This window comes from Pithys albifrons, chromosome 3 (genome assembly GCF_047495875.1).
Source record: "Pithys albifrons albifrons isolate INPA30051 chromosome 3, PitAlb_v1, whole genome shotgun sequence".
In the NCBI taxonomy this organism is placed as follows: domain Eukaryota; kingdom Metazoa; phylum Chordata; class Aves; order Passeriformes; family Thamnophilidae; genus Pithys; species Pithys albifrons.
In genome coordinates, this window is record NC_092460.1 from 52567528 (window position 1) to 52580624 (window position 13097).

General features: G+C 45.0%; 4 protein-coding genes across 6 annotated transcripts; 2 read left to right on the forward strand and 2 right to left on the reverse strand.

Moving 5' to 3' along the window:
* Positions 1–113: 113 nt before the first annotated feature.
* On the reverse strand, positions 114–542 carry LOC139669416 (histone H3). The gene has a single exon (XM_071549902.1). The coding sequence runs from the start codon at positions 522–524 to the stop codon at positions 114–116; it is 411 nt and encodes a 136-aa protein (XP_071406003.1). The 5' UTR covers positions 525–542.
* A 1135-nt stretch (positions 543–1677) lies between these two features.
* Positions 1678–2369, forward strand: LOC139669417 (histone H2A type 2-C). The gene has a single exon (XM_071549903.1). It carries the CDS (start codon positions 1781–1783, stop codon positions 2168–2170), a length of 390 nt encoding a protein of 129 aa, XP_071406004.1. The 5' UTR covers positions 1678–1780; the 3' UTR covers positions 2171–2369.
* On the reverse strand, positions 1770–3029 carry LOC139669418 (histone H4). The gene has a single exon (XM_071549905.1). It carries the CDS (start codon positions 3017–3019, stop codon positions 2708–2710), a length of 312 nt encoding a protein of 103 aa, XP_071406006.1. The 5' UTR covers positions 3020–3029; the 3' UTR covers positions 1770–2707.
* A 4858-nt stretch (positions 3030–7887) lies between these two features.
* On the forward strand, positions 7888–12367 carry LOC139670363 (histone H1.03-like). Of its 3 annotated transcripts, XM_071551959.1 has the most exons (4): positions 7888–9167; positions 9303–9485; positions 9767–10969; positions 11555–12367. In XM_071551959.1, exon 1 carries the CDS (start codon positions 7901–7903, stop codon positions 8576–8578), a length of 678 nt encoding a protein of 225 aa, XP_071408060.1. In that variant the 5' UTR covers positions 7888–7900; the 3' UTR covers positions 8579–9167; positions 9303–9485; positions 9767–10969; positions 11555–12367. The 3 variants fall into 3 exon arrangements, with proteins under 3 accessions (XP_071408060.1, XP_071408059.1, XP_071408061.1); XM_071551958.1 differs by having other exon boundaries at positions 9767–12367; XM_071551960.1 differs by having other exon boundaries at positions 9303–9411; positions 9767–12367.
* Positions 12368–13097: the final 730 nt, after the last annotated feature.

The following is a 13097-nucleotide window of genomic DNA, read 5'->3' on the forward strand; positions in this document are numbered from 1 at the left end:
GTCTATATTATTGTAGCGTCACAGCCCTTTTGTTGTTTTTTTAGTGGCTCTTAAAAGAGCCTTTGGGTTGGTTAAAACTTTTTTAAAAACCAGTTGTAACAGTCAGATATGGCTTAAGCACGCTCGCCGCGGATGCGACGGGCGAGCTGAATGTCCTTGGGCATGATGGTGACGCGCTTGGCGTGGATGGCGCACAGGTTGGTGTCCTCGAAGAGCCCCACCAGGTAGGCCTCGCTGGCCTCCTGCAGAGCCATGACGGCCGAGCTCTGGAAGCGCAGGTCGGTCTTGAAGTCCTGCGCGATCTCGCGCACCAGGCGCTGGAAGGGCAGCTTGCGGATCAGCAGCTCGGTCGATTTCTGGTAGCGCCGGATCTCGCGCAGCGCCACCGTGCCGGGCCGGTAGCGATGCGGCTTCTTGACGCCGCCCGTGGCCGGCGCGCTCTTGCGGGCCGCCTTGGTGGCCAACTGCTTGCGGGGCGCCTTGCCGCCCGTCGACTTACGCGCTGTCTGCTTCGTGCGCGCCATCGCTCCGCAAACACTGTAGATGCTGCCACTCGCGGGACTAACAGCCTGCAGCTCTTCGGGGTCTATATAAAGCACTGGAGCCTTCTCTGATAGGCAGACGGGGAAGTGCAGAGTTTCATTGGTGGATTCAAAGTTCAAAACTCCCGCCACTGGCAAATCCCGTCTACCCTTTTGCGTCCGCGTTCTTGCTGTCCACTTTTTGTTCTTAGTAAGTCACAATTTTAACACTGTTCTCCATTGTGGATATTTTAAGACTTAATTTTATTAACTCAGAATTTCGTTTAAAAAATAACCCAGGCAATATCTAGAACTTTTTTTACGATATGTAAGTTAACAACTAGAGCTTCCTTTATTAAAGGAGTTTTACTTCTTTTAAGTGTGCATTTTTCTTTTTTTTTTTTTAATGGATATTTTTGGGCAGAGCTGACAAGGACCACATTTCTCTGAAAGTTTGATATTTTTATTTCAGTACGTTAAAATATTACAGAAACATACAGAATATAACAGAAGGGAGGGAAAGGTGGCACTTAAACCCCTTTAATTAAAATAATAAATAAGTTACTAAAAACATTAATGAAAAAATATTCAGCCCTCAGTTCTTATTAATTCTATCTTAGTAATATGTTGAGCACAACAGGTGTGTTAACGAATTCTGCACCAGGGGATAAGAGGATCAGAGGTTGTAGCTGAACTTTTAGATTTTGAGTGCAGAGACCGTGTTCAACTATTGTCCATCAGAAACGGGGCGGGGAATCCGGAGAGGGAGTGCTGGCATCCTCTTCTCTCCATAACCATCCTGGCCTTTTTATCCCGCTTACATATACAGTCATGATGTCTCGCTGTTTCTCTAAATCCGCAACTCCGTCCTGTACACTCCAACTCTGCAGCCCCGCGGCCTTCAGAACCCAACACAAAGACAGGCGAGCGCGACCAAACCCTGCCGGGCTTTGGCGGAGCGATGGCGGTGGGGGGGCGTCAGCAGCGGCGGCGGCGGCGGCGGCGGCGGCGGGAGCCGCGGAGGTGGGAGCGTCCGTTCGGCGTGGGTGGAGCCTTCTGGGGCTGCGAGCGCCGCGATTGGTCAGAGCGAGATTCGTTCCGCCATTGGGCTGCGCGTGCCCCGGCGGGCGGCTGGGCCGATGAAGAGGCGGTGGCAGCGCGGAGGGAGGGGATATAAAAGCGGCGACCTCAGGGCGGCTACAGCGCATTTGCTGATTTTCGGTGGTGGTGGTATCTTGTCGCGGAGCGAGCCAGCAAGGATGTCCGGCCGCGGAAAGCAGGGCGGGAAGGCGCGGGCCAAGGCCAAGTCGCGCTCGTCGCGGGCCGGGCTGCAGTTCCCCGTGGGCCGCGTGCACCGCCTGCTGCGCAAGGGCAACTACGCGGAGCGGGTGGGCGCCGGCGCGCCCGTGTACCTGGCGGCCGTGCTGGAGTACCTGACGGCCGAGATCCTGGAGCTGGCGGGCAACGCGGCCCGCGACAACAAGAAGACGCGCATCATCCCCCGCCACCTGCAGCTCGCCATCCGCAACGACGAGGAGCTCAACAAGCTGCTGGGCAAGGTGACGATCGCTCAGGGCGGCGTGCTGCCCAACATCCAGGCCGTGCTGCTGCCCAAAAAGACAGAGAGTCACAAAGCTAAGAGCAAGTAAAGCAGACGGCAACAGTACCAAGCCCAGAAGTAAACCCAAAGGCTCTTTTCAGAGCCACCCACATTCTCGAGAAAGAGCTTGAGACACTGCAGATGGTATCGGCGGGAATTAGAAGGGGTGCTTGTGTTTTTGAGTTAATGTGGGCTAAATGGTGTGTTCTATGTGTAACGTTTAAGAGTTCAGTCGCGGCCGGGCGTGTCTACGCTTTCGCTGTAACCAGAGATCTCCTGTTACTGTCCCGGTGTGGGGGGAGGTGCACAGAATTTGGCGGAGCCTGTGGCAGCCTGCGCGTGCTTTTGGAAATGACGAAAGCAGTTAACCCGCTCGGTGCCGGACCATGCCTACTGTAGCTTCCAGCACTTTTCCGTAATAAGTGGTGGGTGAGGATTGGCCAGAATCCTGACAAGAGGCACGGTAAATCAAGAACTAACAATGAAAATTTAGTACTATTAAAGTAATACAGCTCTTTTAACGGAATAAGTGGGTGGCTCTTAAAAGAGCCTTTGGGTTTTAGAGGCAGTCCTGAAACTAAAGGGTTTAACCGCCGAAGCCGTAGAGGGTGCGTCCCTGGCGCTTAAGGGCGTAGACCACGTCCATGGCCGTGACTGTCTTCCTCTTGGCGTGCTCGGTATAGGTGACGGCGTCCCGAATCACATTCTCCAGAAACACTTTGAGCACGCCGCGCGTCTCCTCGTAGATGAGCCCCGAGATGCGCTTGACGCCGCCGCGCCGAGCCAGGCGGCGGATGGCCGGCTTGGTGATGCCCTGGATGTTGTCGCGCAGCACCTTGCGGTGGCGCTTGGCGCCGCCTTTGCCGAGCCCCTTCCCGCCTTTGCCTCTGCCAGACATGTTACCACCACTGCTCGCTCTCAGCCGCCGCCGCTCGCGCGGTGTTATTTATGCGCTGGAGACCGACCTGGTTGGGAGCAGGGGCGGGCACGACGGGCCTGCGCCTCCGCCCCCTTCGCCGCTCTCGGGCACCGCCCCGGAGCCCCGGCGGCAACTCCGCTACAGCCCCGCCTCCGATTCTGCTTGCGCGTCGCTCCGAGTCCCAGAGCCCTTCGGTTCCAAGCAACCGCTTTTCCAGTTTATCCTTCTCCGAGCTGGTGAAGGACACGCAGTCCTCTCTCTAATATTATAAGCGCACTCCCGCTCTCGTCTCGAGTCGTTCCGGACTCGGCCTGATGAGTCTCAGGTGCCTCGAAGGGTTGCGGCACAATAAGTCCTTGCGTCTCGAATCCCCCAGTCCCGTCGGTTCCCGCAGTCCTTTCAAACCTCTTGTCTCGGGGCTTTCTCCTATATGCTGCGGAAAAGTTATCGGAGCCACTTTTCTTGACTTCACCTTGCTATTTTCTCCTGCCACTTTCTGGCCATCGTGTCATTTGCTTCAAACATTTTAAAATTACTTTTTCTCTAAAATCGCGTAACTGTTAGGCATGTATATTTGTCTTGCAGTTGTTGTTGCTCTTTCAGTCTTATAATGAATATTTTCAGTATTACTCTGTTGCTTTCCCCGCACCACAATACAGCTATTTTTTGCATGTCTTTTTTTTTTTTTAATAAAAAGACTATGGTTTGCTGAAATAATTCACATCCATGAATAGGCACAGGTCTTGTGATTTCTTTTTATTTTATTTTTCTTTGTGAGTAGCATTAAATCCTTGAATTCTTAGTTTCTATTTCTTCTAGTTCTGCGTAACAGATACTGGGAACTTATACAGCACTTTAAAAGCAAACTTATTCAGGTACAGAATATAATTGTCAAAACCACTATGGGTTTGGGACCTACATATGCTCTGCAACTCCTTCAGCAACATTCATATGAAAAATATACAGCCTAGAAGATAAGGAATCACTGTTAATAACTTCTAAAGCCACAAGCTAACTATGAAAAAAATTGTATCAATTATCTTTAAAAATTCTGAAAGCATATCTTACAGTTCCTCTTAATATTTTTCCCTGTTCGTTTACATTACCTTCACCTACTTTTCTTACAATTTTCTTCTTAGCTTTTTCCTTTGTAAATTTTCATACTGGAGGCCATAGTCTGTGCAGTTCATTCATTGTTTTCTTCAACGTAAGGTTTTTTGGTTTTTTTTTCTGTCTCTACATGTTGGTGTCTCTTGGGGTTTTGGGGCTTTTTTGTTGTTGTTTTTTCAGAAAACCTCCACAAATATGAATTTACATGTGGACCAAGTTCTGATTTGTTTGTTACATACCGTAGGTTGACCTATTTATGTTTCATCACTGAGGACTGTTGTTGAGCATGTGAAATGTGAGCATGTCAGCTCAAAACTGAGTTTCAGAATGACTCTCTGCTGCAACAAACAGCAGAAATCAGTATAAAGTTACTGGCCTGGGCTCTGTTCCCATTTCTGCCTCTCAACCCCCCATGGGCAGTCACTTAGTAATAGGAATTCTGCTAACTGCTGTCAGTGGAGTTGTGGAACTCCATGAACTGATTTTGCTATGTGGAGGAAAAGTAAAACAATTCCACGTGGCTTAGGAATTTTGCAAACATTCTTGGCTTCCTCACTACACTCTACCAAAACCTTATCTGCTTGTGCCATATCAGGAGTTTCCAAAGGGTAATAACCATTAGTTGCTTGTGGAGAAGAAGGCCTCATTCACATCCTGCCCCTGTGTTCTTGAAGGAGCTCAAATATGGTTCTTACAAAACCCTTGTACATAATATGATGCTTCAATCAGCTTTGGGAATCCATTAAATGGAACATTATTCTTTATAGTCCATACTTATTATTAGATCAACACTGTTAACTAAGCATAAATTGTCCCTTCTTATCATTCTCCTTTTTACCAGGCCCTGCAGCAGATTTTAGGTCTGATACTGTGTCCGAAACTCCTATAGTTCCACCTGGGAGAGAAAGAAAAATGAAAAGTTACACTTCACCTGAGCTTCTGCGTGCTGAACAGCAGGGTTTCTGTCCTCTCAAGAGTATTAGTGGACAAAGGCTGGAAGACAGAGAAATAGTTTTCATCTGTATTTGAATGGTGTTTCTGTAATTTAAAAACTGATTAATTTCCTGTCACTGAGGCATGTTCTATTGTATGAGGAAAAAAAAAGTATGTCTTTCAAATGCCAAATACAGATCTTTTGAATATTTTGTAGTCCATAACTCACCACGAGCCTTGCCCTGTATCCAGAAATTGTCAGACAAATAAAATAAGATTGCCCTTCTACCAAGTCAAGACCCTCACCCTTGTGGAAGCCACAACTCCTGGTGAAGAAATTGGCTACTGTTCATTTACACATGGGGTATTAAAAATACTGAATCAATATTTGCTACAGGACATTTTTGACTATAACTCATTCAGAAAAATAAATGTCAGCAGGCACAGAGGAAGACAGTGGGAGTCTATGACTTTTAAGCAGAAGGAATCAGGAATTCACAATTTACTGAGCAATAGAACACCTATGCTTGGCATCAACTTTGAAACTGAGGATTAAAACACAGGAAAACAGTCATTGATACTACCTCCCCTATTCCTCTTTGGAATAGGAACAAGTGGAAAGGTCTAGTTTCTGTAAACAGTCTGTGAAAAGTTGTATTCATCCAAAGAATGTCTGGGACTGTGATGCAGAACCAGAACCCACCAAGTTCTCCTGTCAATGGTTCTTTTATTTTTTTTTCCCTATTAGCCTCTTAAAAAAATTCTGGGTAGAATCTCTTCATAGGCCTATGCTACTTCATAAACATGTTTATTTCCTGGAAGAAAAGTAGCAACATTTTAATTTCAGCATTGTTATTGACACTTGCTGATTTGAAAAATGAAGGAGAGGTGAACGGAGTGATGATACCCAAATACAATTTATGCCTTAAGGAATAGTGGAATATTAAAGTCTGGGGAAGTCTTCCTGCTATTCCTATGTAACTGCACCAAGCTGCTGTGTTGAGCACTTGCTCCCTGTTTGGGTTATAGTCTGTAGTGCCTGAAAAAAAACAAATTTTAATCTACAGTGGCTGAGAAACTAAAGCCTACTTCCTGGATAAAAATACAAATACTTGGGTGACTCTAGGATATTGTGTTTGAACATTGAAAAGCAAAATATAGCTGAATAAAAAACGCAGCGAGGTTAATTATCTTTCTAGAATCCATTTCTACCAGAAGGAACTAGCGAGAAATAGAAAGATTAGTATGAGTCTATCAAAGATTGATAAGGATTACAATATTCCTTGTACAAGTCCAGAAAATTGACAGAAAGTTGCCATTGAATGTGAATAGCTTGACATAAATAAACCACTTCCATATGGATATCAATGGACTAGAGATTTACAAAATGTTAGGTCTAGTGCCTCTGAGAGTTTTTGAACTCTCTATTCTTTGTGGCTATGAGGTTACACTTACTAGTTTAGAAAATAATATTTCCTCAGTGTTAGCATTCTGATAGTGTTTGGTAGTGTCACTGAGGACCTTAATCCTCCCCCATTATAGGAAACAAACATCAGATTAAATAAGCATTAATTTCCTGTTTCTGTGTTTAATCAATAAACAATGCACAGTCCTGCAGAATAACACTTTGCAGTTTTGTCATGCTTGTTATTGCAGCCAGATCATCCAAAACAGCTTTGTTTTTTACCTTTGTATTTACCTTTGTGTTTACCTTTTTATTTACCTTTGTTTTAGAGGTTTGCTGAGGGAGATCTCACTAAGCTGTTTTTTTCCCCCAATAGTTACCCTCAGAGAAAAAAACACCCAGTATATCAAATGAGTAGAAAAAATCTAGTTCTTGATCTGATTCTAGCCCTTTCTATTTTTCAATAAACATGGGTAATCACAAAAAAATATGACATTTCACAAATTACTCAAGTTACTGTATTTGCTTATTTTCACAGTCCCAGGCAGTGAGGACTCTACCTTTTACCTACATTTTGTTCACCCTTTTCCATTTGCTTTTAGCCCTGAATATATCTATTTACATGTTTTTAGGAGCTGATGAGAGCCCGGATATCTAACGCATGAAACAGCATCCTACTACAGGCAAACTGTCAGTTGGTATTTAAAATAAAGCAACAGTGAATTGAAAATGATGTAAAAAGTAAGAATTCATCTATTGTTTGGAATAAGGAGCTGACACTCTCCTGGGAAAGATTACTCTTGAGAAGGTGTAGGTTCTTCTGAGAGTAGCGAAGCGGTGAATCACCAGATGGTTTTGTAGAAGGTAAAAACTTACAGTATCAACATTCATTCATTAGAGTCAGCTCTGCACGCGCGCCTGGGACCATGTGCGATACTGTGTTACTTCCCCGCATTTAGTATCAATTTACTCTTGAAACCAGCCGTGCAAAACACTCTGGTTTTGACCTGCTCTGTAGAGGACCATCTAAAGAACAAGATTTCTTGTCAGTTGTGCCCATTTAGGCGATGGTATAATTTTAATTTAAAATATAAAGCGAAGGTTTCTCTCTGTCTAGGTCTCTGCGGCTTCACGCAGCTAAGTTTCAGCGGTCGCGTTTCCCTCATTTCTGCTCCTTCCAACAGTAAAATCCATTAGCTTGTAGGACAGGCTCCCTCCTCCCCTACTGGGCAGAAATGGGGTGCATCGGCAGTAAATTTCTTGATGAAAAAGTCCTTTTTGTACCGGGAAGAAACACAACAGGCGCGGCGGCATGCAGGACGCCGCGCACCAATCAGCGCGCGCGGCGCTGCTATAAAAGAGGCAGCGGCGGCGAAGTCTCCATTGTTCGTCCGGACATCGTAAGAAGTGACATGGCCGAGACCGCTCCCGTCGCCGCGCCCGACGCCGCTGCCGCCGCCGTCCCGGCCAAGGCTCCTGCCGCCAAGAAGCCGAAGAAGGTGGCGGGCGGCCCCAAAGCCCGTAAGCCCGCAGGGCCCAGCGTCACCGAGCTCATCACCAAGGCCGTGTCCGCCTCCAAGGAGCGCAAGGGACTCTCCCTCGCCGCGCTCAAGAAGGCGCTGGCCGCCGGCGGCTACGATGTGGAAAAGAGTAATAGCCGTATCAAGCTAGGCATTAAAAGCCTCGTAAGTAAGGGAATACTGGTGCAGACCAAAGGCACCGGCGCCTCCGGTTCTTTTCGCCTTAGCAAGAAACCTGGAGAAGTGAAGGAAAAAGCTCCTAAGAAGAAAACAACATCTGTAGCCAAGCCCAAAAAGCCGGCTGCTAAGAAGCCCGCCAGCGCCGCCAAGAAGCCTAAGAAAGCGATGGCGGCGAAGAAGAGTCCCAAAAAAGCCAAGAAGCCGGCGGCTGCAGCTACCAAGAAAGTGGCCAAGAGTCCCAAGAAAGCTGTAAAGGCAGCAGGCCGCCCCAAGAAGGCAGCGAAGAGCCCGGCCAAGGCAAAAGCGGTGAAGCCCAAGGCGGCCAAGCCTAAAGCAGCAGCCAAGCCTAAAGCAGCTAAGGCGAAGAAGGCGGCGCCCAAGAAAAAATAAATTGTCTGCCTTGCAGATAAACCCAACGGCTCTTTTAAGAGCCACCTAAGTTTTCACAAAAAGAGCTGAAATTTAATGTTTCAGAGTTTAGTCGTGGGCATACGCGTTCGTACAATTTTAACTTGTTTTTTTGTTTGTTTTTTTTTTTACCTTCATTGCTCTTGGTTTAGCTTCGATTCAGTAACAAATTTCCGCGCTCTTGTTCTTCACAGGTTCTGGACAGAACCGCGGCACGGTTCATTTAAAAAAATAATTGCGGACGTTGGTGCAAATTTCTTTCCGTTAGCAGCAGAGAATTGGTGCGAGCCTGCAGTCTCCGTCGGTAATTTGGCAACGCTCAGCGTGCCCTGGCTCCTGGGAAGAGGGTGTTAAGAGTGCTGCGACTCATAGTAATTCCATCACCTGGGAGACGGAGAGCTGCGCTTGGAATTGTCTCCGTCCGCCTCCGGAGACCGGCAGATATCAAAAAGCCCGCCCTGCGTAAATACTGGCCGCTGCTCTTGGGCTTTTCCACTGCTCAGCAGTTTTCGGGTTAAAAAGACGCTCCACGTTTTACAAGTTCACTCGGAAGAGGATTAAGAACTTCCTGGTACGTTTGTATCTTCTCCCCCTCCCCACCCCGGACTTTTTCACTTCCAGTCTGGTTTTGTCTCTGCTTTGAAAACCGTAGGGTGAGCAGGGTTTGAAATGCACAGTTTTCGAGCTGCCTTGATGCTTTCCACAGGTCCTGCACTTCGCTGCTGAAACTCTTGCGCATTGCCGCTGCCAGGCTCGGCAATTAGCCGGGTATTCGTTTTTGTCAATGGAGACGCTCGGAGACGGCGCTGAGCACGGTAAAAACCAGCGGGGGTCGGACCCTTCCTCTCGCATCTCCCCCGAACTCTGTAACGGCGGCTTCGTTTTCCCAGTGAGTCTGTTGTCCTAAATCTGATTACAAATTCTGTGCAAAAATTTGACACAGAGCTGCTGATGGTGAAAGAGGAGGTGGTTTAATAGGAGGAAAAAGCCAGGCCAGTGTTTAGTGGGCAGTTTAACAGAAAACAAAAGTATCTGCTTTATGATTTTAAATGCTAAGCTGCCCCAAAATTAGGAGAAAGGTCAAAAGAACCCAAAACCCCCCACGGGTGGGTTCAGCATGGCATATTATTACAAGTAATACCTGTGTTCATTTTTTTTTCTTCTCCATAGGGTCAGCTATTTCACAGATGTACTTGCTGAGTAAATGTCAATCAGAAGTCTGTGGTGTTCAACCACTGTAAGTATAAATGGAGAAAGAAGATATTGGATCACTGAGTTAGATAAAGTTCTGCAAATAACAGAACAGACTGTTCGCAACCTGTCAAGAATTCTGTGTTCCTTCACAGAATAATCACTTTGTATGGTGATTCTTGGTGCACACTTTTGTATGATGGGGTAACAGAACTTGTCATCTGTGTTTGTCGCCACAAAGCCCAGTTGCCTGTCAGATTACCACAAACCCAAGTAATTTTCATACATGGATTTCTTTATGTCTTTGTTCTATATGAATGAGCTATGTTACCTCTGTGCTTCTTGTGTATTTCTGTATCTTTTATGTAGTTGTCATGTTAAGAGTTTATTCTGCATGGCCTCAACATGTCTTTTTAAAAACAATAAAAAAGTGTCTCTTAGGGGCTCACTTCTTAAAAACATCAAAGCTGGAGCTTTATTTCAAGTGAAATTATTGCAATAGTTTCTTTAAAAAAGCTTCTGCATTTGATAGAAAAAAATTGGAAGCTAGTCTTGAATAAAAGCCTGGACTATATTAGTTCAGGCACAAAGATGTTTAAAATTTGTTCTGGAAAGAGTGTTGAAAATGCAAAGATGTTTTCGATATTGCTGGGCAGAACTCACAAAGTGTCAAGGCGTTTTCTGCTTCTTCAACACACCCCACCAGTGAGAGGGTGGGGGTTCACAAGTAGTTGGGGGGGACACAGCCAGGACAGCTAACCCCATCTGACCAAAGGGATATTTCAAACTGTACAGTGTCATGCTCAGCAGATAAAGTGCAGGGAAGAAAAAGGAAAGGGGAGATGTTTGGGGTGATGGCCTTTATCTTCCCAAGTCACCGTGACATGGAATAGAGCTCTGCTCTCCTAGAGATGGCTGAACACCTGCCTGCCAATGGGAAGTGAGGAACGAATTCCTTGTTTTGCTTGGCTTGTGTGTGGCTTTTGCTTTAACTATTAAACTGTTTTTACCTCAACCCACAAGTTCTTACATTTTTCTCATTCTCTCCCCCATCTTTCTGGAGCTGAGTGACCAACTACATGGTATTTAGTTGCTGGCTGGGGTTAAACCATGACAGATGAATAAAACGATGACACAAGAAAAAATACTTCATAGTATCCTGGGCTGAATACATTGTTAAATGTAAGTTGTGTATTTCAAGACTAAGTTTAAAAGTTCTCACAAGGAAGGAGATGAGTGGAGAAAAAGCTATAGTGTGTGGGCAGAAAGCTGGAGACAGCCAGTGTGGAGTATGGAAAAGTATAAGACTGCAATATGAATAGTATTAATGCCAGACCTGTTCTCTGCTGCTTGCATGTCGATACAGATTTGGGCCAGCTTGGGTTCAGTTACAGAACCAATTTTTAACCAGACACATTTGATTTACCAAGGTTATCCAATGTAAGTTTTCTTCCACAAGTTTATTTTTTACTATCTAGATTACAATGCACCTACTCCACGCTGGGCACTGGGGGTTACCAACCACTTTTATTGCTGTGGGAATTTGAGATCCCTCTTCACCAGACCAGCTTGTCAAAGTGCAATAAACTGTGATTCCTGGTATTCCCATTCACTCTCTTTGGAGACTCTTACAAGTTACAACTCTCCATATTCAATTTTGGATAATTATTTTTAGATTTGGAGTTGTGTTTTTTTCTGATTTTCACTTTGCACGTTTTTTGTGATCTCTTTGCATTTCTGTGCCTATTGTGTTGATCGCTCCTACAGGCCTTGTGCTGGGACATCAGTGAAACCTCAGTGACCGCAAGTTTACCTGTTCAATGATTTCAGGATTGGGCTACCAGAGCTGTGGAAAAATTACAATTTAGAAAAATAATAATAAGACTGTTGTGTACATCAATCACTAAAAACTTGAGCTAGTAAAAGAAGTTTCTACCTACAGCACGGGGGGGGGGGGGGGGTGTTGATTACCAAGGATGAAAGCAAGGGCTGTAGCTTACTGACTATGGCCTACACTGTGTACCTTCTGCATTAGCTTTGTGCAGGGAGATTATCATCGTTGCCGTCAAGAGAGAATTATTTGGTTGAAGAAGTTCTTGTGGAGATAGGATGGTCCTGCTTTCGCTCTGAGGAACAGCACAGAATGTAACAAAGTCATATGATCTGAACTTTGAAGGGCATCTGGCCAAAAAAGTAATTTTTGCCTCATAAGGAGTAATTTAAATACTAAAACTCATAATAATGCTTATGAAAAATAAGCTTAATGAAGTATGTGCAACCACATACAATATTGTATTATGCAAATCTCCCCCTAGATCATGCCATACATAACAGGGACAGGGAGATAAGATTGTGCTGTACAGAAAGAGGCTAGAAATGTCCCCTGCTTAGGAGGAAGACCCAAAAAGAACTTGGAGACAATAAATGAGTTACTCTCCTCTCTCTTCTCGCAAATGGGGAGGCCTTCTTGGTAAGCTTCTGCACACAGTTGGTATTATTATTCTTCTTCTTGGAGCTCTATCATGGCTAGTGCATTTAGCAATGGCAATTTCGAATCTGTATTTCTGATGCTTCAATAAAGTGCACTATTTTTGAATCTGTGATTACACAAATTCTTCTTGAATGCAACCAGTTCTATAGTGTTGAATGGGTAAACTGTATTATTTGTAGTCTCTGCTCATGAAAGTTCTTATTGAACACTGATAGGTTTACCATGCTGAATTCATACTAATCAGAAATTAAGCCCAGCCACACCCAGCCCTTCTGATCTGAGGCCTAGCTAGAATGCAATCTTGTTAATTTTCTGCCAAATTTCTGTACTCTTAATGCAACGCAGAGGTTAACCTGTATGATCTTTGAGCGTCCCTTCCACTGCAAATGATTTTATAGGTCTCAAGTTACAGCTTAATTTTATCAAACAGATCTCACAGACCAGATGATATTTGATGTATAATTTAGAATCATCTGGGAGGGAAGAAGAGAGGGAACTCAGCTCCAGACTTTCTCCACTTTATTAGCTTTACTCTGCCCTGAGTTAAAAAATAATGCTATGAACAAGCATGTATCTAATAGTAGCAAAAAAAAAATCCTTTTCCAAAAGGGTTTTGACAGTTTACAAAGGAGACAGACAGCAAGAAACAGAGGGAAGTATTATATGTACTCACAGGTTCTTGGGCAGAAAGCAGCTCAATGTTGAGCAGAGTTACAGTGTGAGGCTCTAACTTGCTTTTATTCTATTAAAAGAATATAAAAGGTCCAAACAAAAATTCAGCTTTGCAAACCTGTACAACTTATAACTCCCAGGGGAGGC